The sequence below is a fragment of the Phalacrocorax aristotelis genome, chromosome 2, assembly GCF_949628215.1.
Source record: "Phalacrocorax aristotelis chromosome 2, bGulAri2.1, whole genome shotgun sequence".
Classification (NCBI taxonomy): domain Eukaryota; kingdom Metazoa; phylum Chordata; class Aves; order Suliformes; family Phalacrocoracidae; genus Phalacrocorax; species Phalacrocorax aristotelis.
The window spans coordinates 74,767,271-74,793,515 of record NC_134277.1 but is presented as its reverse complement, the minus strand read 5'-3'; the positions used below and the strand labels follow the sequence as shown (position 1 = coordinate 74,793,515).

At 40.6% G+C, this 26,245-nt stretch overlaps 1 protein-coding gene across 4 annotated transcripts in view; it reads right to left on the bottom strand.

Moving 5' to 3' along the window:
• ECI2 (enoyl-CoA delta isomerase 2) overlaps window positions 1-23,611 on the bottom strand; it is a 33,604-nt gene extending 9,993 nt beyond the window's left edge. The window contains exons 1-7 of one of the 4 annotated variants that reach the window (XM_075084121.1): window positions 23,474-23,607; window positions 8,849-8,903; window positions 8,309-8,358; window positions 4,611-4,773; window positions 3,227-3,325; window positions 1,373-1,564; window positions 496-565 (exon numbers count right to left, since the gene is read on the bottom strand). In XM_075084121.1, the coding sequence (XP_074940222.1) occupies window positions 496-565; window positions 1,373-1,564; window positions 3,227-3,325; window positions 4,611-4,773; window positions 8,309-8,358; window positions 8,849-8,866 (592 nt within the window). In that variant the 5' untranslated portion in view covers window positions 8,867-8,903; window positions 23,474-23,607. Of the gene's footprint in view, window positions 1-495; window positions 566-1,372; window positions 1,565-3,226; window positions 3,326-4,610; window positions 4,774-8,308; window positions 8,359-8,848; window positions 8,904-15,325; window positions 15,346-23,473 lie in introns of those variants that run through there. The other 3 variants (XM_075084123.1, XM_075084124.1, XM_075084122.1) reach the window with 3 other exon arrangements.
• Between the last annotated feature and the right edge of the window lie 2,634 nt (window positions 23,612-26,245).

Sequence of the window (26,245 nt, the reverse complement as noted above, 5' to 3'; positions counted from 1 at the left end):
CAAAAAAAAAAAAAAAATCAGCATAAAGTATCATTTTTTTTTCAGATGATCATAGGTAAATATGCATTTTAAACTTCCTACTGGCCATGCCAGTGCAGGATTTGAGGGGCTTGTTTTTAGTATGTTCCAATGTATGACAGAGGTACAGAAAAATTGACTAAACCCATAGCAATGAACTTCAAAAGCAGCAGTGAAGATGCTGTGGAGCAGATATATCAGCTACTCAAAAGTAATAAAGCCCTTAGGAGTATTCCATGTCTATCTTCTCATCTCAGGAAGACATCTGGACGTAACAGCAACCTTGCTAAAGAATCTGAAATACTACCTTTAAAGAATTTTGCCAAAACACTTTGGAAAAATCTTTGGTCTATACTAGAGGAAAGAATTTCCTCACACAATTCTATCATAGGCTAAACAGAGGTAGATAGCTCCTGTCAGTACTGTACTCTGACATAATATAAAACAAATCTAAGAGAGGCATATGAAGTATGGTACCAGTAATAACTGCTATAGTAGAATCATCTTTTCCAGCTTCTTCAAGCGCTCTGATAATTTCTCTGTACATCTGCATAAGAGGAAAATCAACAAAGTACAAATGTGATGCTACAAAAAGATCATAGAAAGGAGATCACACTGACAACAAGTAACTCGAGAGACAGATTAACTATGGTCTTTCTAGGTATGAAAAAAATTTGCACCCACAGAGGTATTTCTGACCATAAAGACACATGCTTGCAATACTCAAGATTCCTAATGCAAATCTGCAGGAGAAAATAAGGTCCTCCGGAAAACAGACTAACTGGAAACAGCTAGTTTTAAAACCTGAGTAGTTTCAATGGGTAAAATAATATATTAAAGAATTAGCAGCAGTGGAGGGAAGTCCCTGTTCTGGTATCTTTGCAGCTGTGGAACGGCATGATCTTGTTTCCAACAGGATGGACTTCCTCATGAAGATAGCTATGGGAACCAGAAGACTATCTAGACATATACGCAACAGTGCCAAGCCAAAGCAGGCTGCACACATGCTTTGTTATACGTAAGGCTACAGTCAAATCTTGTGTCCACAAAGCGGGCTAGCCTTCCTGCAGTTGCCACTTTAGTTCAGAGCGGGCCATAATCCTATAATAAGTTTGAAAAAGCACCAAGAGACATAGAAAAGGCCAATTTGTAACATTTTAGATGAATGGTTTCATTTTGTACTGGATATTTATTCATTAGCTTATCACTGGAGTGAGGATACTAAGCCCTCAAAATTCAGACCACCATGCTTCAGTCAGTTCTGCTAAACCTCTAGTAACGACTCCTTAAAAACTTAAGTCACTTAGCCAGGAAAGAAAAAAAATCATTAAACCTACCACGTTAATTTCTTTACCTTATGATTGATGGCATTTTTCCTATCAGGTCGGTTAAACATTATCTTTGTGATATTGTTCTTGGTGGTAACTAGTATTGTTTCATAGTCACCATGTCTGCTCTCTTCTGGAGAAGCATCTTTCTTCTGGCCAGCAGATTCCGCAGAGACCAGACTTGAGACAAGTTCAGCATATTTCTGTCTGGCATTATCCTGTAATAAAAGAAAAGGAGAAAAAAAAAGAAAAAAAAAGGAAACAAGTCACACAAGATTATTAAAGGCTGAAATGGGAATCAGTTTGTTATGCTATTTATAAAATGGGTACCTGGTGGGGTGGGGTGGGGGAAGGGACTGTGCTTCAAGACAAAAGAAAAAAAAACCCAATTAGAAGGCATTCTAATTAGTATGAGAAAAGGAACATGCTGTATTTAAACACTGCAGATCATGCTTAAAGTCATCTGGAAAGCAGAAGCAATGGATCGGCAAAATAAATGTGCATAGATGGTGGGATGATGACATTTATTTTGTTGGAGAAGTGCCCCCATCCACGCCTAAGATTACCAGAGACACCTCTGTCACATTCCCTGCATTTACACATTTCTACGGATCCTTTGTTTCTGCTTTCCAGTTGGACATTTCTCCAACAAAATAAAAGTTTTTATTTTAGAACATGCATTGCTGAAAATAAGAGTGCTGAAATGGGTCTATGGCATTTTAAAACTGCTTGAAGACACTAGTCTTCATTTAGCACAAACATGACATGCAAAAGCCTAAAGAATCCTGCCTCCCTATTTCTACAGTAAGCAGTGATTTAAATAAATTTTAAGTTCTTGGTTGTTCCAATCTATTTTCTTGAAAGGATAAAATACTTTGAACAATTCTATAATCCATAATCCGTAGCACATGAAATTGTCTCTTCCCTCTCCACTTTAACTTCAAGAGCAGATTCCTTTCCTTAAGTGTTTCTTGGCTATTCCTAAAAGCTGCAGAGCCATCTCAAAAAAAAACCAAATAACCAACGCAAACAAAAACCCAAAACACACCCCATATGCCCCAAAACAGCACAGGAATATGTTATGTTCATGAAATTATGCAAGCATGTTTTCTTTAAAATAGAAAAAAATACAAAAAAAAATTTGCATTAAGAAATATCTTTGACCTCAGAAACTACTCCTGGACAGCAAGGCCTAATGCAGCAGTGGCAGCTGGTTTGCAAAGCTTGTTTTCTTCATTTAATAGTAGCTGAAAAAACTGTGGCAGCTACATGCTATGTCAGACTTACTACAGTCTGCGTGAAAAAAAGAATGCTTATGTATCTTTGCATCTGTATTCTTCCTGCTCACTTCACTTGAAGTAAAGACTTCTCTAAAGGTTATGAAAGGCATTAATAATGTCAAGATATACTGAGACAGAACGAAGACAGGCTCTCAATACACCACTTTTTTCTAGTCTTTCAATCAGTGGCACAAGAGACTGACTTGTTAAAATGACAAAGTTACCAATACGCTGGATTCACAAATTTGCTCTTTGTTGTAAGATCTGATAACCTCAATCCATCTTTCTTAAAGGGAAAAGCAGAATGGAACATAGGGTGAAACCCACTATTTTTACTAGAAGTCAGCGCATAGTAAGGTATCTTGCACTGGTACAAGCTGGTAGTAATATGGTAGAGCTAGGCTTACACAGTAAAAAAAACTTCCAAACATGGAAGCAATGAAATGCCTGTAGAACACAGTGCAAAACATTTTGATGTGTGAAGCAGAGTCGCTCAACTACCCTATAATATGTCTAAACATCAACCATTCACTTACAGACCAGGCATTTCAAGGTAAAGTAATCTACAAAGTATCTAATTGTAATTATAGGTATTGTCACCTGAGACAAATTGCCAAGAGAACTCCATGCATCCCACTTGGCTTTCTTGACAAAGTCCAGCATACCTGGTTTGGGAGCATTGCAGGGACCTTCAGTAGCCTGAAAAGAGAGTGAAACAAAACTTATTTAAACCTTTAATCAAAGTTCAGATGCCTTGGTAGAAAAGATGATGACTTAGGAATATTTACCTGCTCAGGATACAGAATTCAACTCTGAAACAAAAGGAATACCTAGTGGTTGGGCAATATTCAGGCAGTTCACGCACCATGAAGTTTTCAGTGTCTGCTATTTCCTAATACCTGGTGCTGGGCTTTCAGAAGCACCTAACCAATATGAGACATTAATTTCTAAAATGCCCACACATGTTAAGTTCTCCTATCTCAAAAACTGTGGAAGTTTTGTACTTAAAAAGAAAGTTAAAAACTTGTAAGCTGCGTGAACAAGGGAATTGTTGCATAGGATCTATTAAGCTGGATCTTACTTCAAAGTCGGCCCTACTATGAGCAAGGGCATTGGACCAGTTGAACCACAAGAGTCCAAGCTATCCTGAAGTATTCTATGATCAGTTTTCCTGAAAAAAAGTACATTTCTCAAGGGAAGTATTTCAAGTGGGTAGCAGGAAAGAAAGAATATATTTATGAGCTATTTATTACTAATTAGTAAAACTACCTGGAACAGTCAGCTAAGTTTTTATTTAAAGCAGCGATTGATTACCGCCTTCAGTATAACAAGCCACAGCCTGTACTGACCCTGCAGTCAATTTTGATCCACAAATACCTCCCCAAGTACTAGTACAAACCCTGCTATTTCTACAAGGGTGTCCTTCCACGCTGTAGTAAAGAATAACCTTCACTCGAAGTGTGGAGGAACAGTTCCTTGGGGAGGGGGGAGAGGGAGAGAAAGAAACAGCAGACTATAATGATCACACACACAAAAAACACAAAAAAAGAAAAAAAACCCCAGAAATCAACCTTCAAACATCAACACCATTATATTATAGGCCCAGCTGACTGACTGCAGGTAGAACAAATTTAAGAGGAAGCATGTGGCATACTCTTTTTTCCTAGATATAAGCCATTTTCCAGAGATGCATCAATATATGTTATATTATATGGAAGGCATCACGCAATTGATGTAAATTGGCTCTACGTCTTTGACTAAAGGTTTCTATTCAAAGCATGATTTATAAGATGAAACAGGTTTGGCTTCCCACAGAATTCAGGCAGAGTTTGAGGGGCTGGCATTTTAAGAACAGAATTTGACCACTTGAAGAGCTTGTTAAGACATAGTACATTTGAACAACCCTTATTTTAAGTAAATACTTTACAGGTCCATCCCCTCAGATTATAAATGCCCCTTACAAAACAAAATAAGTCAAGCCTACCTGTTTAAACAAAGCGTAGAGCTTCAACTTAGTTTCATTCCCAGGATCCTTTTTCAAAAGCTTCAATTGTTCTTGAGCCTTTTCAAAGTCTTTCTGGCTGACTTGCATTGTGGCTGCAGTCAGATGCAGGTGAGTTGCTGGAATGCAAACAGCTTGTGCTCGCCTGTCAGTAAATGGGGAAAAAATAATCTCATCGCTTGGGTTTTGTGTAAGACTAGAGGAGAAACAAATATGCTGCTTCTTAAAGTCATTTAAAAGAAATGTAAAACATTAAATATTTCTACCTGCACTGACTAAAACCACAACAACAAAACCCAAGATACTAAACATTACATGAAAATTGCTTTAGAAGTTTGCTTTAGCTATGACATAATTAACCTTTGGAGAATATGACATTATCTCTCCCTAGTATGTGAAATGCCTGATGACAAAGAAACTATGCAGTAATATACCAGATGATCCTATATAGACCACTAAAAGGCAGTAGTGGTAAACTAACATTTTGTTGTTTCTGGAATAAATCAGAGCCCTACAGGTTCTGTCCATGACAATCAAATAAGAAACACAGAACATTTTTATTACTGATTTAAATCTCTGTACGCAACATTAACAGCTTTATATGTCTATGAATTAAAACAAGGATGCAGCCTATGTGTTTTTGTAATCTTTTCAAGTTTCTGTGCTTCTATTTAGAAACATTTCAATCTGAAAGCCTCTCCAATCAGGGCAGCGTAACTGAAGGCTAATTTCAAAATGTACTTTGGAAAAGGACTGGCTGTAAATCAGCCTGTAGACACTTGAAAAAAGAGGTAGTCAAAATATTCTGGGAGAAGAACTCTCAATGAGAAAACAAAAAAAAAAGTAATTCCATAAAAAAAAAGAAAAAACCCCAAAAAACAAATCCAAAATAAACAAACAAGAAAACCCCCAAAACCCAAGCCCCACTCCAAAGAACCAAATCTAACCCAACCATGTAATGCTTTGTAGAAGCAGGTTTACTTCAGAGTTTGGAAACAAAAGCCAAGAGGTCTAATAATTTTGGTTTGTTTCAACAGGGCAAAAGCATGTTGTCTCAGCTTTTTCAGTTAAATTGGAATATGCATTAAGTATTTTTACTGTTTTTAAGATGTTAGCAGTTTATGTATCAGTGTTCCTTCTCTATTTTAGTAAAAGAAAAGAACACCCCCCAACTTTTCCCATTCTAACTTACAGACATGACACAGCTGTCATGTTAGAACATCATATATGATAGATTTCATAACCAGTCACATTTGAAAAATTAATGATTATCTCAAATGCAGACTGATAGAATGTTTAATCATTAATTTAGTCTGTTAACATTTCTGTTGCAAGTCTACAAGTTGCAGGCATGAAGAATCCCAGCTGTGTCCAATTAATTTCATTACTCTTTCATTTCACGCAGATAGGTTTTAGTTGTCTTTAGTTGTCTTGTAACAATGTAAAACCTACTGGGTTTATGCCCTATTACAGCCCTTCTGTATTAACGAAATCTAAGTTCCTGGTATTTTGGGGCTACCAAGTTTGAATGATAGAAACATAAAGAATATTTGCTGTTATATAAAGGAATTCTTGAATCTGCTTCAAATCTTGTGCTAGTAAAAAGAAATCTACCTGGACAACACAAAATAGAATAGGCTATCAAAAAAGGCTGCAGGAACAGAAAGTATTCTCACTTAAATTGATGAGCTGTAGGCCTTTATTAACACAGCAGTGCACCCAGACAGACATGGGTTAACCATCTGCCAGTTTAACTAACATCCAAACTGATGTGTTCGGAAGACTCAGTCTTTTACAAATTTATCCCTTAACCAACTGGGAGTCTATTTAGCCAACTTGTGGACTCCATGTCAGCATCAATAAAAGCCAGGAAAAAAGTGTACCTAAACAGATACAGATACAAGTTTTTTAATACCAAGTTTCTTTGATTACTGTGTCCTGGAGCCACAGAACATGATGCTTGCTTTCAGATCCTACCCCCAAATATGTCTTTAAGGTCACATATACAGGAAGAAGAAAATGAGAGTGCAGGAAGATGACTAGTGGCTTCTTTTGGTTTGAATTTTTTTCTCCTGCAGTTTTGCTAGCCATCTTTGGAACTACTTGAATGTTGCTGTTCCCAAGATGAACCATGTATCTGATAAAATTTTTTCCTGTAAGTCTAGGCTGTGACTATACTGAAATATATTCAATGTTTAAAAAGGGAGATTTGGGTTTACAACACGTTTGACAACCTGGATTTCACTCCAGCTTGGGTATGGTCAATATTATAAACAGGCTTTAAGAATCTCTTTTATACATGGTTTGATAGTGACCATAAAATTAAACAAGAGCTGAGGATGGGCAGCTGGGGAGAGGGGAACGGCATAGCAGCCAGTCTGAAGGTATGTGCACGTGTATATTCAGGGTTAAGGGCTTTTGGCATTTAGCAGGTCACAAGTTCTCTTCTGTACTAAGGATGCAAAGTGGAAAAGCTAGGAGAGGATGAGAAAACAATTAGGTGAATAAAAAATATCTGGCTGGGGAAAAGTGGAATTATCTTTCAGTAAGTCCAGACTCAGAGCTACTTTCCTTTGCTGTTTGGTTACATCCAGTTTTACTCCTTAGCTACAAAAACGCGTGGGTAAAATATGTTATCTATTCACTTAAAATACTCCATCTTTCATTCTTCTTTTCCTCTTTACCTACGGTTTTGTAACAGGAGATTGTGCAACTTAGCTGTTTATTGATGTCTAAATTTTATAAGGAAAGGCCTCTTTTATTTAGTTCTTCCTTGCTGCTGCTAGCTCAGTTCTCTGCAGGATATCTATGATCCACTCCTTTCTCTCTGCCTTCTGATCTCAGAGTACATTTACTTACATTAGTGACGATCACCAGTTCCCAACGTGCTAAGGCTGACTGCTACTATTTGTCTATTAAAATAACAAAGGTTGAAAACACAAAGGAAAAATTAAGTTATTTCATAATTTATTCGTCTTGGTCAGGACCTCATTCTTCAGAGAGATACACGAATAGCAGGAGCAGAGCTCCTTAACCCCAAATAGATCATATCTATCACTTGCCACCTGCCAGCACACGCAACAGCACCACCACCTCTGGGACCACACAGTGACACTGTGCCACAATCCCAAAGAAGCCAGGAGCAGGAGAGGCTGCTGTAGCCCACTGCGGGGATGACTTACCCCCTTCATCTGCTGCTTCCTTGCAGTGACACTGAATCCTTCTTACTCCCTTACTAAGCAAATCCATGACTGACTTTAGCAGTCTCACTGAAACCATACTAGATTTTGCTGAAACCACGCAAGGCAGGCAGAGCGCCTGGAACCTGACCTAAAAGCTACTGGTGTCAAACCTGTACTTGTTTCAATCCAAGCAAAAAAAGAAGCCTAGGAAAGACAATCAAAACCCTCTCTGTATTCCCCTTTCTCATCTACTCACTGCAACAAAGCTAAATGATTTCCTTTGCAAAGATTCCTCTCTCAATTGCCCTGTACCTTGCCGGCAATTAGCTGCCACTGCCCCACTGCTACAAACTACCTTTGCTGTACTGGCACCCACGGAAAAGTAGTGAGGGCCCGGCAACCTCCCCCAGCTAGGTAAAAAAACCAGCTCCCACCAGAGAGAGAGAAGCAAGAGAAGTCACAACTTGGCAGAGCAGCAACAAAGTCCACGACAAATGCCTGGGCACTCCTGCAAGATCATTCACTTGGTACTTTGCAAGCTGTATGCTCTGAAAAAAGAAATAAACCCTGGGCATCACTGCCTGAACCTGAAAAATCCAGGCTGACAATCTTTTCATATTTATTCCCTTGCCTTGGACATCTCTTTGTTCCCATTCAGTCATCCTGGATATCTTGCAAGCCCATCATTTATCCTGTTCACTCTATCTGTTCACGTAAATGTGTCTTATTCTGATAAGCATTCAAACATAAGGCTCTTAAGATCTTAAAAATCAGTTACACTGAAAGTAGCTTCCCACTGTTTAGTAAAGACTGCAAAGCCTGTTAAAGACAAGGCCCCCTCATTATAGCGTAGTTCTGTCACTTGCATAAGGACTTTTATAGAGTTAAAGATGCCAACTTTTTGTAAAATGCTGGCTGCTCACTTTCTAACTTTTAAAGCAACTTAGCAGTTTTATTGTTAAGACCAAACAGAAGCCAAAAGATCTTTTTGCATAGGAAACATCAGACACGCCCAGCAAAAGAAAGGGAGGGATATACCTGAACTCCATCTTCCATTTACTTAATAAAGGTTTTCTTTAAACGTTAGTAGATCCTGGGGAAATAAAGCACAGACAAAAGCAGTTAAAAATCCTATTAGGATTACAAGCAGCGGGTGGTGCTAGAAGCACGTGTGTTTAAAACTCCTGACAGAACTGGAAAACGCTCATTTCATATTATTGTAACTAGCTTTAGAGAGACAAGGAAGAAAAAGAACAGGAATAGTTGTCAGACAGAAGCAAGCAGTACATTAAAGTGTCACTCGGATGAATCCTGGAACATATGTTTGATAGAAGATGTGGATATCTTTTGCACATTAAGTGTAATACTTCAGATAATGCATACAAGATCTCTTCTTTGCCATAATCACTACCTCAGGGTGCTGTGATCTTTTGCACAGCTTATTCCACACGGTCTTCATGCAGAACAGTAACCGCCCCTTGCCATTTCACACAGACCTGGTATTACAGCATCATAAAGTGGTAATATTTCTGCCCACATTCTTTCTATCTTAAGAGAAAATTAAACAAAGTACTGTTGTGCTGCTGCTACTGTAGAAAGAGTTGTATGGGTTGGTTGTTTGTTTTCTTTTTTTTAGTTGAGATACAAAGCAATCAATTCCCACAAACCTCAAGGTGCCAAGTGTTTGGTTATAACCTAAAATAAGCTTCCAATTACATGCTTCTCCAGAGCCTCTGCAAAGAGGAGACAGCTCACGTTGCCCAGCCCAGCCCACCACTGTTCCTGAGGTGCCAGCCAGAGCCTTAACTGTTCCACAAGATTCAGGAGTCTGAAACTCATCCCAAGCGCTTCACCTGCTCTGCTTCAGCACCAACAACCGCTGCTCTGAGAGGCTGCTGAGAAGTCAAGCAGGACAGCAACCAAAAGAGACCTTCTCGCTCTCTGTCCTCCTGCTGTTGGGACACACACAGCCACAGAGGAGGAACCACAAGCCCTCCCCAGCAGGGTAACTGGGATAGTCATTCCCTGCTGGTGCCCAGACATGGAGTATTTCCATTCCAAGCAGCCTCAGGCTTCATCCCCCTCTTCCAGTAGCACTTCTCCCATTTTGATCCTCCCTCAAAATTATCCTGATTTTTCTCCATGGAGAAGAAACGTATCTGGAGAACAAATAGCAAACTTTGATGATTAGTTCAGCTGCATCAAGGGATGTAGGAGCAGAGCTGGTGGGAGTGGTTGCCACCGTCGGCAATTGCAGCAACTGTTAGGAAACGAGGCATTCAAAGGGAATAGAAACCAGTATTTAAACTGTAACTGTGAGAAAAATAACTGGACCATCTGGAAAAAGATATTCAATCCAAGACATCAACTTATCTTATTTTTCCTCCCAAGACTTTGTATTAGAATCTCTAAAAAGAAGATTTAAAAAATGAAAAAGAAAGGTTGATATCCAGATAATGACAACAAGCAAAGCATTAGCAGTGCCAGTATTTCATAGCCCTCTCTGTAACTAGGAAAACAATGTTACTGTTTTCCATGGTCACTTGCAGTATTTTCTGCATGCAACAAATTTATAGTTGTACTTCACTTTATTTTGCTGTGCAAGAAGAAGCTATTGTCTATGCTGTCAAGACAGAAATCGTTACAAATTTTAGCCTGCAGGTTGCCCAAATCACCATTCATGATGCCACTGGTTATATACTACTGAACACAAACATATATTTAGCTACATAATAATGCAACATTAAGGATTCATAAATTTTCAGATAGCCAGAGCACTTACACAGCAATATAAGAGCTTGCCCCGTATAGCTGAAGGTGGACAGGGCTACTGTCAAATTTCTGCCGTACCTCCAAGTCCTCCAGTTATTCTCTCCATACGAGCTACCTAGAGCTGAGCTGGGAAAAGAAGAGGCACCTGACAGGCCTAAAGCAAACTGAGCAGCCTATGGCATGTTTAGAGCAATCATTCCTCCTTTATTGCTGGAGGAAAAAAAAGGAGTGGTATGAGGGGGTTGTATAGTTAATTAATAAAGAAATTCTGTGGGGAGATTGTTCTGGCTATACAAGCAAAGCAACCCTCTCTTTCTTTATGTCATCCTGTTACAGGCTTCTCCCAAAGAACTTCAGATCATTTCACTATACACACTATCTCTTGTCATATACTCCTTTCAGGTTGTTTCTTCTTTTTTTTTTCTCCCCCCATAGAATGATTTTGTTTCTCATGAGTGTCTGTCAAATGAATATGATGTCTATTACATCTTGTCAGACTTCTAGGTGAAAACCAGGATCCCTGTAAGTTGTACAGACAGACTTACAAATAGGAGTGGTGTAGTAGGCAGTGGTGTCACACCAAAGAAACCTCAGCTTGACAGTGTTTACACTAATAAAGCCAAATTACTTCAGCTGTTAAGTCCTTTGAAGTTTCTTCTCTTATACTGGGAAACGTGGAGTAACCGTATTGATACATGAACATCTTCCTTTGCAACCTCTGTCATCCTGAAAAAGCCTGCATCTGCTTCCAAAACCATCCAATGTGAAAACTTCCACTTCCCCTCTTTTGTATGCAACTCTTTCAAGACCCTCCACCATTAATTAAAACTAAAATAATTCAGAACATGGGCAGATGAAATTCAGCCTTCATTCAGAAGACAGAGGAGCAGAGACCGCCTCTAACAATTTATTCAAATTTTAGTAACTGGTATATTTTCGAATATCTAGCAACTTCAAAAGAAGGAAACAGTCAAATAACCGAGTTGCTTCTTTGAGTTAAATCCACACTTTTCATGACAGCAACTTTTACACCTTACAATCAACAAGTCAACTAACTCGCAGTAGATACTGCATGCAAAGCAGTCTGTACTTTCCCCACCTCCCCAGAGGCTCACTCTGTTGAACCCTGCATTGCCATCACCTGCTAACATGCACCACGGCAGCAGGTAAGCAGTAGTCCAAGTTAGTAGGTCGCAGCAGGTTAGCAATAGGTTAACACCAGCTTAGCAGCCAGAGTTGTTTTATTTCTTCATGCAGCAAGAACTGATGCATAGGTCTGTTTGGTAAAGCAATGCTACTTGTTCACCAGGGTCCTGCAAAGACCTATTGTAACAAGCACATCACCTCCTAGACCAAACACCAGTAGCCTAAGAAAGTCTTATCAGCACCAAAGGTATTCTCTAGAAATCAGTGCATTTTGATTCTCTGGGGGAAATACAAAGTTTTATTAATCATGGTGATAACATGGAGGTGTTGATGACTCAGTAGACAGAACTCCAGTTTTCCTAAAAAACGTAAGAAGATAACTATCCCTCCCTGTTGTACCAGCACAGTCCTTGGCAGCACCCCATTATACTGTAGCTAGTACAGAATAACTAAAATGTGTTGCTCTCAGGTAATAGGAATGCTTCTAGTGTTCTGGTGAATCCAATATATCTATCTAGCAGAAAAGATCAGTGGAAATATTCTAAAACCAGTTCACTTACTGCTGCTTTAATACAGAGAAAGAAATGAAAGTCAAATTATTTCCTCCTTTACATTAGAACATTTCAATAGTTGTTCTAAACACAAGTTTGGTGTACAAATCCTCATCAGCTTTTACTATTTTACACTCCTACACTATTTTGACATACAAAAACTAGAAGATAATGATGTGTCTGTTGGCAAATTGAAGTGCTGAATCACTACTGTTGTTTAGTGTAAGTGGCTCAGCTGTGCTTGACAGGTTTTTTCAATAGTAAAGAATAGCTAAGAATCAAAGATCTAGATCACCATTCAATGAGATCTGAAATGGGCTGCTCTTTAGTGCTCTATACAGGCACAGTTAATGTGCTCTGATCACAGCCACTGGGAGGGAAAATGGGATCATCTCCTGAATTCTCTGCAAGAGCTCTCTCTTTCCACCAGACCTAAGTTAACTGGACATGGTAAATGGCATGAGAGAATTTCATGTATGTCCTCAGTCCCTGTACAACATCTCTGCAAGCAGGAAGATTTACAGACAGATATCCTCTGAAACACACTCAAAAGTTATAAACATGAATGCTAGCAGAAAAATATAGAGCTGTGATACTCATACACATGACATTTGCTGAGAATCACTCAGAGATTACTGTAGTATCTGGAGAGCAACAAACGCACATAGGTTTTTTTTTATACAAGGTGACTTTAACAAAACAGTTATGAACAAATACCAAAAATAATTTTGCTGCTAACGGAGAATGGAAAAAAGCCCCTTTTGTTTGGCTCTGGGGACAAATCCTGCTGACTCTATGGAGAGCAAGAAAATGCACACTTTGATGTTAATGGCATTTGGGCAAGGTAGGTAGGCTTCTGACAAGGATACAACCAGCTGCTGGAGCCCCCATCCTCATTAGAAAACCAACTGACGCTCCTGCTAGTTCAGCTGAACCAGTGAATGGAGACAAGCAATTTGTCTGAAGCTTATTTTCTCTGCTGAATCCATGACACCGAGATACAATGGGGATGGACACAAAGAATACTGAACAAGCTATATGGCATTAATGAAGCAGTATTTGTCAATGGCTTATCCTGTCCAAATCCAAAATTCTTTCAGGTAACTTAGAATTAAACAAATGAGGTCTAAACACTAAGTAGCACACTGCTCTTGGTTTTGGCACTATTTCCAGCACCCACAACCAGACAAACTTACAGGTGTCCTGTAAAGACCTGGGCCAATTTACTCAGTAAAAATCTGATGGTGACTTGGGCTTAGAGCTGAAGTTCTCACATACATGCAAGACTTACAATTCTGTCACAGCAGAATTTGCAGCTGCTCTATGAATAACAATGATATTGAAAAGTTTTATCAATTTCCAACTGATTACTTTCTCTTTAGATTTACATTGTAAAAAATAATACAGTGGGTAAGTTTTTACTGTAATTTTTTACGAGGGTGGTGAAACACTGGCACAGGTTGCCCAGAGAGGTGGTAGATGCCCCACCCCTAGAAACATTCAAGGTCAGATTGGATGGGGCTCTGAGCAACCTGATCTAGTTGAAGATGTCCCTGCTCAGCGCAGGGGTGTTGGACTAGATGGCTTCTAAAGCTCCTTTCCAATCCAAAACATTCTATGATGCTGTGATAAAACACCTTGCTCTTAGTTTTACCAGAGAAAGATTGAGCTTGTAGACATGACACACTACGAAGTCTTGCATACAAAATAAAGAGCTGAGAATGTTTGCTACTTTTAGAAATGAAAATTATACATGTTCCAAGGGACTTCAAGTCATGTCTTACTAAAGCACTGTAAAAAGCTTAAATCATAGCATTTAGAAGGCTGCATCTATAGCAGCAGCTCACAAGACAGAGGCTGACATTGCATCATGGCAGCTATTAGTGGGGATGCCACAAATAGAGAGTCATTTTGGCTTCTGCTGTTCTTGTAGAGATTATGAACTATTGGTCTGTGAAAGTGGCTGACAACCCAAAAAATTTAGAAGTTCTTCCCCAGAATAAAAGTGTGTTTCATCTGGCATCTTACTGGCAGTTAAGAAAAAAAACCACAAAACCACCCAGAAAGATACTTTTGTTTCAGGATCAGACTTGCTATACTGATGTTTTTGAAGCAGTAATCATTTTACAAGCATGTTTATCATGGTATAAAATGCTTGCGTATTTGAAATAAAAATGTCACTGTCTTAATGGTTGGATTCCAAGGACCAAATTATTCAGAATTATTGTGCATTCTACAAGTTACATACCTCTCATACCCTATTTTCAGAATAAATATTATCAGAGGACCTTACTACAAAAACAGTGGCCACTTTTTTGGAGGGTCAAATCGGCAGCAAAGAATCCATACACCACAATTAATCTAATCCTCAATAAATCATTTCACTCCCAATTAAGAATGGAATCCCCTCTGATCAGGGCTGGTGAGGCTACGCCTGGATTACTGTGTCCAGTCCTGAGCTCCCCAGTATGTACAGACATACTGGAAAGAGTCCAGCAAAGGGCCACGAAGACGATTAAAGGACTGGAGCATCTCACATATGAAGAGAGGCTGAGAGACCTGGGACTGTTCAGCCCACAGAAGGACAGGCTCAGGGGGATCTTATTAATGTACACAAATATCCAAAAGGAGGGTGTAAAGAAGACAGAGCCAGGCCCTTCTCAGTGGTGCCCAGTGATGTGACCAGAGGCAGCGGGCACAAACTCAAGCACAGGAGGTTACCTCTGAACACGAGGAAACACTGTCTTATTGTCAGGGTGACCGAGCACTAGCACAGGTTGCCCAGGGAGGTGGTAGAGTCTCCATCCTTGGAGGTATTAAAAAGCTGTCCAGACACGGTCCTGGGCAACCAGCTCTAGGTGGCCCTGCTTGAGCAGGGAGGTTGGACCAGATGACCTCCAGAGGTCCCTTCGACCTCAACCAGTCTGTGATTATGTGAAAAACAAACACATTTAACTTGCTAGCTATATTGAAGCATTACACAATCAGCCCACTAACTTTAACCATTCATCTCTAGACTAGGCTTTGAAGCTATAGCTCTTCTTACCTTCATGTGACAGCCTTCAGAGTCTGTTTCAGGGGAGGAATTGGAATGAACTCTTCTAGGACACTAAGGAAACAGGAAGACTATATTTGCTATTGAGCTGTGACTGTTGAAATTCTCATCTGGCAGCCTCCCTCTGTAAGTCAATCTACATTCAAGGACAAAACCAGTACTGAGATGATTGTACACATCCAGTCTTTGTAGCCGGGAAGTCCAATCAAAGATCAATCTGCAGGATCATGACAGAAAAAAAAATCCCCCAAACTACTGACTGCTTAAATTAGTGAAGGTCTTTCACAGAGCAAAGCACATGATGAACTCTTTGAAACCATAATATTTGCTAAAGCAAAGTTCCCCACCCCCATTGCTCAGACAATTACAGACCAGGCTGGGATGAAGAGTGAGTGCACATGCCCTCTGCCCCAAGGAAAAAGGTTCACCTGCGAGCTACCCTAGCTACAGACAAAATATGTGAAATATTGAGAAATACATCAGGACCTGTGAGGGACAACTCCTGTGTGGCTTCCTTCTCCAACCTAACCTTCTTTTTGGCAAAGCAATAAGATTACTGGGAGGGAAGGAAAAAAAAATTAAATAAAATGAAAAATAGGGGGGAGAAAAGGGAAAGAAGAGAGGAGAGAAAAATACCTTTCCCTCTGGGGAGTCAAATGCCAACAGAAGATGACATTTTTACGAGCAGGGTAAATGGACTCTACAACATTCAGATAGGAGGAAGGTTTTGCTTTTGAGGTGGGGTTTTTAAAGTTGTTTTTAAACACAGCTTTGCACTACCATGGTCAAAATGCTACTATGAACTCTGTGGTCAGATAGCACTGAGGGCAAAGTTGTGTTTACTTGTTTCTAAACCAGACAGACTTAATTCACTGACTGGACCACAGAAGTTTCCACCTGGAATATTGCACATTATCAGAAAAAAGGTAGCTTTCGCACACATAGCAAAACAATAACATAATAAAATATTACACAAATTCTCTCTGGATTTCAGCACAAATGAAATCTGTCTACCTACTGAATTTACTGCTATCTAGTGCTGTTATCCTTTCCGTAGGTATTTAGGTCAACGTGGAAATTCAGTAGCTTATGAACAAAATAATGAAGCTATTAGCTCACCAAAAATTCTTATGGTCTCCTTTACACAGCTGGCTAGCCTGCATTACATAGCACTGCTTGTATTAAAAGCACAAGCTGATAAAATACTTTTTTAGCAACTGTAAGAGTTTTTATTTTCTTTAGTATCATTGCTTTCAGTGATAAAAGACTACCACCAGGATAATTTAAAAACCAGGATGTTGGCAAATTATCAAGTTGCTACATGTTAATCACTGCCAGACCTCTCCAAAGCCAAATAGCACCACTTACTCAGTGACTTACAGCCTGAGTTTTGATGGAAGAAAGTCTTAAGCAGAACCCAATCCAAGAGAGCTTTTGCTGCTTCTTTTCTAGTGAAGCATCTAGTACTGAATGACTTGGCAATGGTTTCTATTTCTCTGTGAAATAAAGGATGGTTTAACAAGACCTTTAAAACCTTAGCTCAGAGTTTTTGCTGGAGTTTACTGATTGCAGTCTAAATTTTATTACAATGAACTTCAAGGGAACCTGAAAAATGTTCACTGTCATCAGTGGACTCATCACAACAGAAAGGCTCAATCATTTACTACATCAGAATAATGAAGAAAGATACCATCTGAACTGAATACCTATATATATATTATATATATATAATATATATATAATATATATATATAATATATAATAGTTTTAAGCAGATTATTTCACATTGGTCAACATTTAAATTATTCTTTTAATATAGAACAGTCAGGAAATAGGAAAAAACCCACAAATATTCTTAAGCTGGACACAACAATAAAGTGGAAAAGAGAAGAGCCTGACATAACTGGTTCAATCTTCTGTATGTGCTCACTCTAAGATAGATAACTATGAGGAAAACCTCTGGGGTCTACTTTGGCATTACTATAAATGGAGGTTACTTGTAAATAAGGTTCATTAAAGTGAGTTAAGTCTGCATACCAAGCCCAGGTAGATGTCATGTTTTGCACTATGAATTCTGAATTCCTGACATTCAAGTGATTTTCATTTCTTCATATGGGCAATGTTCCAAAAATTTTGCTAGAAATAAATAGACCAATTTCCATCCTAATGAGGACTGCTATGCAAGGATGAAGTATAGCTGGCTTGCTCTCTTCACTAGATTGCAATTGCAGACAGAACATAATTTGCACAGGGGGAGAAGTACAAGGGAAGATAAATAAGTAGCTTCTTAGAATAATACTATTCAAAGACGGTATCTTCTACCCTAGCAAAAGCTCAAAATCACTTCCAGGCCCCATATTACATTTTTAAAAATGCCAAGCTTTGAAAACGTATTTACATTCTTCTCAAGAAACCCATAACTAACTTCTGATGGGGAAAGAAATATTAAAAAGCAAGGGCAGAAAGAAACCGTGGTTCCTCATGCCAAGTGGGAGCTACTTGAGAGCTCACTTTGGAGAGGATGGCTGTTTAAACCTAGCAAAATTCAACAATAGAAAGTGTAGTTAACCACTACCTTATTTGCATTCACATTATCAGATTCTTTTGAACTCGCAGAAAAGCTGCTACAGAACCACCTAGTCATCACTGACTTAAGCAGACAAAGCTGACAAGGTCATGCTGACTTCAATGAACAGCTGCTTCAAAGCAAATTAACTACAACAGAAAGCTGTGTTCCAAGCCAATCCATCTTCAAGACTTCCAGACACCCTGGCTTGATATTAGCTGTGAACTGCCAAATCCGGCTGGATTACATACAGTTAGTGAGCTTGCTGCTCTGGATTTCATTTTGTTGATTTTAACTGCTGCATGTATTTCTGTCTAAAACAGTTTAAGAGGGTGCTTAAATAAGGATGTGAACTTATTTAGATGCTTTTCTGGATACTTTTCACCACTACCTTTTGTCTTCTAAATCATATTGGTAAATCAGCATGTGCAAACAAGACATAGTAACTCATGCAATTAACATCAGTATTTGCAGAAAAAGCCTCCCACTAAGATATTTGTTTATTTTCCATTGACTAGTCAGGCTCAGTATTCAAAAGACAGTGGATGAGTTTACTCTAATGGCTACGTTCCAGAATCCCAACCCTTAAAGAAAAAGAGAAATTCAACAGTCATCAGTGGTATGACGACCCTTTCTGAAAGACTCAGAAAGTTACATTACAGTCACAACGTTATGGGAAGCTGATTTTACCAGTATTTTGCAAAAAGTTTTTGCAAAACTCAAATCAGGCAAGGCTTCAAGAAAGGAAAGAAGGTGAGTTTAAAAAATTTTTTTTAAAATGTAGATAAAGGCAAAATTATTGCTACTGAAAAGGTAAGGGAAATATGATGAGCTCTGTAAACTTTTTATTGACCTGTACCAACACAGAAAAGACTAAGTTTGTGGACAGAAAAAAAAGTTTAATATCAAGGCAGTTATGTGCTTTGCTTGTTCTTCTGGTGTCAGGCAAGGATCTATGGTCTGCAGTCAAAGGTTGGGCAAGACAAACTGGCTCACAAGCATCAACTAGAACTAGAGGCCTGACATACAAAAAGGAAGTTTAAAAAGATAGGCACAGTTATCTCAAGCAGGAGGAGAAGAGCAGAGCGCTCGAGACCTACAGAATCCAGTGTAAGCCAAGGAGAGCTGATGAACAGAAATCTGTCACAGGAGAAAAGCATTGGCTGACTGATGCAGAACAGCGAACAGCTGAGCAAGGCAAGCTAGTACAGCCTGAGACACAGCACTGAGAGGCATGACTTAAGAGACTCAGAAACCAAAACACAAGAGACCATATAAGACAGCAACAGAGATTAAAAAGCATACTCTGCTGCGCCTCTCTGGTGTAGGATCAAGGTATGTGTTTGTGCTGCAGGTAAAACATGACCATGTGCATGGATGGACTTCCCATGTCAGTGTGCCAGGATGCATTCCCACACAACTGCTAGCAAGTGGGGAAGCTAGTGGGCAGACATTCAGGAGGCTGCAGGACACCTACTGCCCATGCCACACTCAGGTCAGGAGGGAAACCGTATCCAACTCAGGCAAGACCTAACATTTGGACAAAAGTTTCAGGCATAAAAGCAACTTCTACTGCCGACACCAGAGGTTTTGGTACAGACCCACAGAAGACTCCAGTGTGTTAGCAAACAGGGTTTTTAAGAATATAGCCTGATATATTACTTGAGAACAATACCACAAAAACCCAGTCCTCCTACTTGTATACAAGGATTGGATCGGGGGTGACAGTGAACAGTAGGAAAGAGAAGGAAAGCAGCTGTTGCAATACAGAAATATGGTCTGACAGAGGGAAAGTGGGTGAGAAGTGAAGAGGCAACAGTGTCCTTTTTGCTCAGCCAGCATGAGACTATCAGAACCAACCTATTAAAATTTTTATGTCCGTATCCAACCGCAGCTATCTGAATAGGATTGTCAGAAAGGACTAGACATTTCCCACTACAGGGATACAAGGCAGACTCCCTCAGAGGCCAACTAGCTCCATGTGACCAAGCCTGGAAAAAAGAAATGGGACAGAAGAAGGGATACCACCAAATTCACTGGTCATTTCCAGGATGATAGTAGCCTCTAAGAGGCAAGGCTTACATACGCTCTGGGTGTGCTGACATCTGCTATTACCTCCAAATACAGGAAACTTCATTGCATATCTGTAGCAGTGGAACACTCTGCTTCCATATTCCTCACATACTAAAAACAAGCAAACAAAACTCCATGCTGCAGTTGATAGACCATTACCAGCAATAAAGAAGTTATTTTCAGGGAATGACCTAGAATACTGAGTCTCTTCTCACTGAGAAAGGCCCCAGAGCACAGTCAGTTGATGAAGCCAGAAATAATCTCTCAGCTGCAAGAGATCAGTTCTTCCTCCACCCTCAACAGAGGAGTTTCCTCACAACATGCACCGTTCCAGGGCAAAGACAACCCCCCAAGGCCTTTTCCCAGGACCTTACGTCTGACTGGCTTAGTGGGAGGGAAGGCAGAAAAGAGCTACAAGGTCTGCAGTCAGAGACAGGAAAAGGAGGAGATGCAAGGTTTATAACATTGTGCTTTGCCATAAATGTATCAAAGGGCCCCTGATTTAATGACTAAAGAATGCAACTGCACTACAAAGTAAAGGATAAGCAATTCCGGGAGCAGGTTCAGTTAATTCCCAGACAGAAACAGAAAAGGGCTGCAGGGACTGAATAAGGACTGTTGCATATTGTGCTGGGACTTAATAGCACCCGAGCTCTGGCCACGTGGGTGGGCTGTAAACATGCAGATGTCTTGTCATGAGATGATGCAGGGAAGCAAGAAGGCACTGCTCAAGAGCCAGGATGGAAGTGAACTTGAACTCTTAGGACTGCTGCCTCCCAAGCTGAAGAGCAGATACTGTAGTAAAGACAGATTTACTGTAAGCAGTAAGTATTCCAGGCAGAGGCAAAGACCAACAAGGCCACATAAGCAAGGACAACCCAATGACTTAAGAGAAAATTAACCATTTTTCAATTCGCTTCAAAGACCAGCATTTAATAGCACTGTTCTGAAAAAGGCTTGTCAGAGCTGCTGAGAAATAAGAGTAGCTCATGGAATGATAAGTCTTTGATAAGATCTAACTTTCTTTAGAGTCGCTGAGATAACTGTACCAACTAGGAAGTTTGGGTGTGACTGTCACTGTCTTAGTTTGGGCCAGGAGAATGCTCTTGGAGCATGTCTCCAAGTTGATGTGCGCTCCATTCCCCTGCTTTGCACTGCAGAGCTCTTTTGGCGCATATGAGTTAGATCCCTCCTAGATTACAAAACCAGGGGATGTCCTCTAGCCCTCTAGCTGCTGATAGGCATTCAGTGCTGGGATCATACTACAATCAGCCTGAAGAAAAGCCGCAAAACAAGGACAGTGTAGATGCAGGTTTCCCAGCAGCAAATGTCCTGCTCCCAGCGTATCTGCTGTAAATGCAGATACAGCCTGCCTCATAGCAGCGGAGTTGTGGGGCCTCCAGTCTCAAAGAGGTGAATGCAAAGACTGTCGAATGGCTACAGCCCCAATAAGACTCTTCTGAATGTGCATCTATGTCAGCATTCCCCCTCCTCAGGCAAAATCAAGCCTGGAAAAATTACGTATTGCAACAGGGCAGGACAAGAAGTGGGCATGTGGGAGAAAAACCTGTGGAAGTCACAACTTCATGTCTGAAAGGATTAGGAATTTCCTGCTTAGGGGAAAAAAGAACCCAAAACCAAAACAACAATGAAAGAGGAATTGTTGCATTTTGTCCTTATATTTGTATGGGTCTTCCTCTCCCAGTGCTCCAAGGATTTGCCTCTTTTTTTTTCAGTTTAGGCTGCAAAAAAAGCTTCCTAAATTCATCGGCGCAGCAAGGCTGCCAGTGTGTTTGATATAATTCTGCTAGTGTATTGCTCATGCAGAAAATTAAGCTCACCTGTCTGGTGTTCAACTGTTGCAAGAACTGCATCATTTTCCTGTATTATATCTGATCATATACTCAGAACATTAACCCATTATTAATATTGGTTTATGACCTTATTCACATACAGAATCTTAATGTTTCAAATACATGTGAGTCCACTAGCTTAATGATGTCCAGCAGGCCAGTCTTTTATACATTTTTCCGATTTAGAATTTCTTTCCCTCCCTCTCACTGTAACATCTTAGCTATACTAAATTATTTATCTGTAGAAAGCTTGCCTAGAGTTATTCTTTTTGAAATGAGGGCAGAAGTCAAGCTGATCACACAATTCACATTCTCTTTGTTTTGCCCTATATCTTAAGATGTTTGTGTACGTACCTAAAATAATTTCTCACAAAGCTTTAGGAGAAAAATATTACAGTTTAATGCATAAATGACTACAGTTTCCTGGTCAAGATGCACACACAGATACTTGAGTACAAGCATTTCACTTATGAAAGTGTGTATTGTAACAGCTGAATTTGCATGTTGCTAATCAGAGTATCACAGGTATCTATTGGTATGATGATGCCTGTTTCACTTTTCTACTTTGAAACTTGTTACAGAGTATACTTAACAAACCACGTGCACTACTTTAACTGTGTGTTTGTTAAGCTGTTTTTGATAGGAAGAAGAAATTCTATAAATTGACATCTTTTGTGATTCTTATACATACACAAGCAATTTTACAGTGGAATTTCCAATTTAACCATTTTCAATTTAAAAAAAGAGTCAATCCTGCAATTTTATGCCTTTTTGCAAGCCAATCCGTCCCTTCTGCTTCTCCAGCCCAACTAACGCTGAAGGCGCACAGCTGCCACAGCATGCACTACTGCACGTGACATTATTTGGAAACAGCTTAAAAGCAATACGTAATAAAGACACACTGCAGGAGATATTACATCAGTATTTGGAAAGCCAGAGTAATCTTAGCAAGAAGCCTTAATTAGTTAGACACAAAATTAAGCTTGTTTTTATGGCACTGATGCGGGGGGATCCCCAAGAAAACAGAGAATCACACATTCTTCTCAGTATTTCAGTAGTTTCGGTTGCCTTACCAAGAATTTCTTTGGTGCTTAAACATTTGCCTGCCTCAGGAAACAGAAATATAAGGGTGACAGGCCCTGTTTGAGGACCAGGGCACCAAACGCAGGTTTCCCGCTCCCCTGGTGTGCTCAATCACTTAAAGGGCGGGCGCTATGGCTGGAGTGATCTCTCTCCTCTCCTGAGAAGGATCTCCCTCGTCCTAGGACGACAGCAGCGCCTCGTCCTGCGCATTAACCACGTAGGGAGGACATGAACCCGCTTCACCAGGCGGCCCAGGCAGGAGGGCACCCGGTTTCCACACCGGGACCCGGCAGGAGGGAGATGGGGCTGCCCAGGTCTGAGGCAATGGCCGGCCCTACCGCCACACTACCCGCCCGGCCCCTGGGCCGCCTGTCCCTAGCCCCCGTGAGGGGTCCCCGCCGGAGCAAGGCGGCGGGAAGGGGAAGCCCGCCCAGGGCCCGCTGCCGGCCGCTCACCCCAGCGTCACGGCAGGGAGACAGCGACCGGCGGAGCGGTCCCTCCGCGGGACGGGACGGTGCCAGAGCCCCCGGCCACAAGGACAGTGCGCGGACGATGGGGGCTCACCTTAAGTCGCCGATCGGCCGCCAGCATAACCTCCGGAGGAAGGTCAAGGCCGGGGCCGCCATGATAGGGGTGGACTGAGGGCGGGAGGAGGAGACAGCAAACCCCTCCCCGCCGCCGCGCCCTCGGCTGAGGAGAGGCAGCCGCCCACTCCCTCCGCGGGAAGGGCACCGCCTTCGGCGCCCGGGGAAGGGCGGGCCGCGGCCGGGGGTGCGGCGGGAGCCGCCGAGGGGTAGTAGCGGGGCCGTGGGGGCGGTGGGAGAGCCCAGGCGGCGGGTCCCCTCACCGGTCGCTCCAAGCGGCCATGACGGGCAGCCGAGGTCGACGGAAAATGAATGGACCCGAAACCAGAAGCGAACCCTTCCACGGGCAGAAGTCACGGACTCGGCTCAGCCCCCCAAAAGTGCCTTGCAGCACGCGTCACGTTATTAAGCAGGGCCATTACTTGTATTATCTCGCTATTTTTGCATGCTGGGTAGCTCTTAAAAACGTTTGCGTCGTGGTTTTCCCACACGAATCACCTGGCGGGCTGCTGAACAGCCTCCCGCCTGTACCTCAGAAGGGCTGGCGCCGCGCAAAGGTGGAATAAACACTAGCATCTGCCCTGTCTAACTTAAAAGGCATTGCTATGTATTGCTAAGCTTTTGCTCGTTCAGCTTCAGCTCCTGAGGGTATATTTAATTTTTTCCTTGCCGACGTTACCTGCTCTGTGAAGGATGTTTCTGCGTTCAGTCAGGTGCTGGGAAGATCTTCACGATTCGCATACTCAGCTCTGTCAGTCTCCTTTCAAAACACATCCAATAAAAACACCTCTTAGTCCCTTTTTTTTTTTTTTTTTTTCCCCCATTCCCCAGAAGTAAATGCATTTAAGACTTCGGGTTCTTCCTCAAGTACAAACGTTTAAAAGCTGTTAATGGACAGTGGGGTTCTCTTTTCTTAGATGTTTCATTACAGTTTTCTGTAAGTTAGAGACTAGCAATTTGGATGACACTCTTTTCCCTCATACTGCTAAGGTTGTCATGAGTAACCCTGGCCAAATCACATGTAGCTGACTTTTTCTAACATAGCCTTGGATTTCAGGTACAGGTGTTCTTCTTTGAACTTGATACACCTTGAATTTGACTAATGATTACAGATCCAGAAGCCTAGAAATTTTCAGTTTCAGACGCAACTTTACTGGTTTGCACCTCTAGCTGACTTACTTAAAATAGGTATTTATTTGCATTTTAGCCTCTCAGTGGCAATTTCCCCCTTCGCTACACAGGGTTGTGAGATTAAAATAATTCACGTTTGTAGAAGACACTGAAAGCACCTTCCCAAAGGTGGTATAGTAAATTCTGGTATTGTTCTATACCCTTACTTAGCCCTAATCAAGCAAAACCCATGGCTTTCAAGTATATACTTTATTAGACAGAGACAGTATTTTGGATGCATAAAACCAAATTATGGGCTACGTTTTGCTCTGAGATACAGGATTAAGGCTTTCTGTGAATAAGAAAGAAGAGAATTTGGCTCTGAAATGCTAGCATTTATTTTGTTGAATAATAACAATTCTTTTTTTTACTGAAAGCTTATGCACACAACAGTTTTAGTCTTGTAGTTTGAAAAGGCCAGAAAAATCATTACAGAAATGTAATATAATGGACATCAGTTGAAAGTTTACTGTAGTGGTATTGTTAGCACTCATGTAATGAATCTAGAGAGGTCTCTCTAGGGAACTCATTTGGTAAGTTGTTTCAGATTTATTGTTTGACAAACAAGTCCCTAACAACAATGCCCTCTCTAGCATTTTATTGTTAATGGTAAGATGAAGGGTTTTTCCTGGCTGCATTTTTATCATTGTGTAAAATTCTTACATTCTTTTCTTTGGTTCAAAATAGTACAGCCTCACATTTTGTGCTAATGTCTAGAGACTGCATGAGGAGGAAAAAAAAGTGCACTTCTGAACTCTCTTTGCCTTTAAAATATTACTCTCTTAGAAACACAAGAGCCTTTTACATATTTGCTTAGTTGAAGATAACTAGCAGTAATGAAAGAGACACATTAGACCCATCTCACCCACTTCAATTCCAAGGCAAAATAGTCTCTTGCAGTATGTTTTCTATTGCCTCGATGCAGGTGAGTACAAAGCACAGCAGCTGTGCTTTATTTGGGAGATTCCTTCTCACCCAATACCACTTGCAGAAAGCTTTTGCTGTTAAATATCTGAGATTAATTATCTTAGATTTTATTTTTCTTAATTTCTTTCTATTTAATGTGAATCAGTCTAAATAGGCCTGCCTTTTTAATAAAGTCACCCTGGAACTTCTGAGAATGAAATGAGAATTTTCCAGTTTTACCTAGAGACAGCCAAAAGTCATCTCTGGGTTCAGTCAAATGTGGATTGTACGCTATGGGAATTAAATACAGACACCAGCAGTATTCAGTGCTCACCAGAGAGGGGCACAGAGAAATAGTAACCCCAGTGACTTCTTTTTCTCATGACCTCTCTAAGATACATACCACAATCCATGTATTGTGTCTACAAGAGTATAATTTGTTATATGTGTCTGCCTCTAGAAACCTATACCTCCAGATGTCCTCCTTTGTTTTTTCTTCTCTCTTTTTCTTGTCTTCCTTCCAACTGCTTAGCTACTTAGCACTCATCTGACTGCTCAGGTGAACTAAAATATTTAAGCAGCCTTTTGTGAACAGCATGTACATAAACATCTTTCTGTTCTGTTGGTGGTGTTACCTTTTTCTTACATATGTGATAGTACTTTTTTTCTTAGCGTG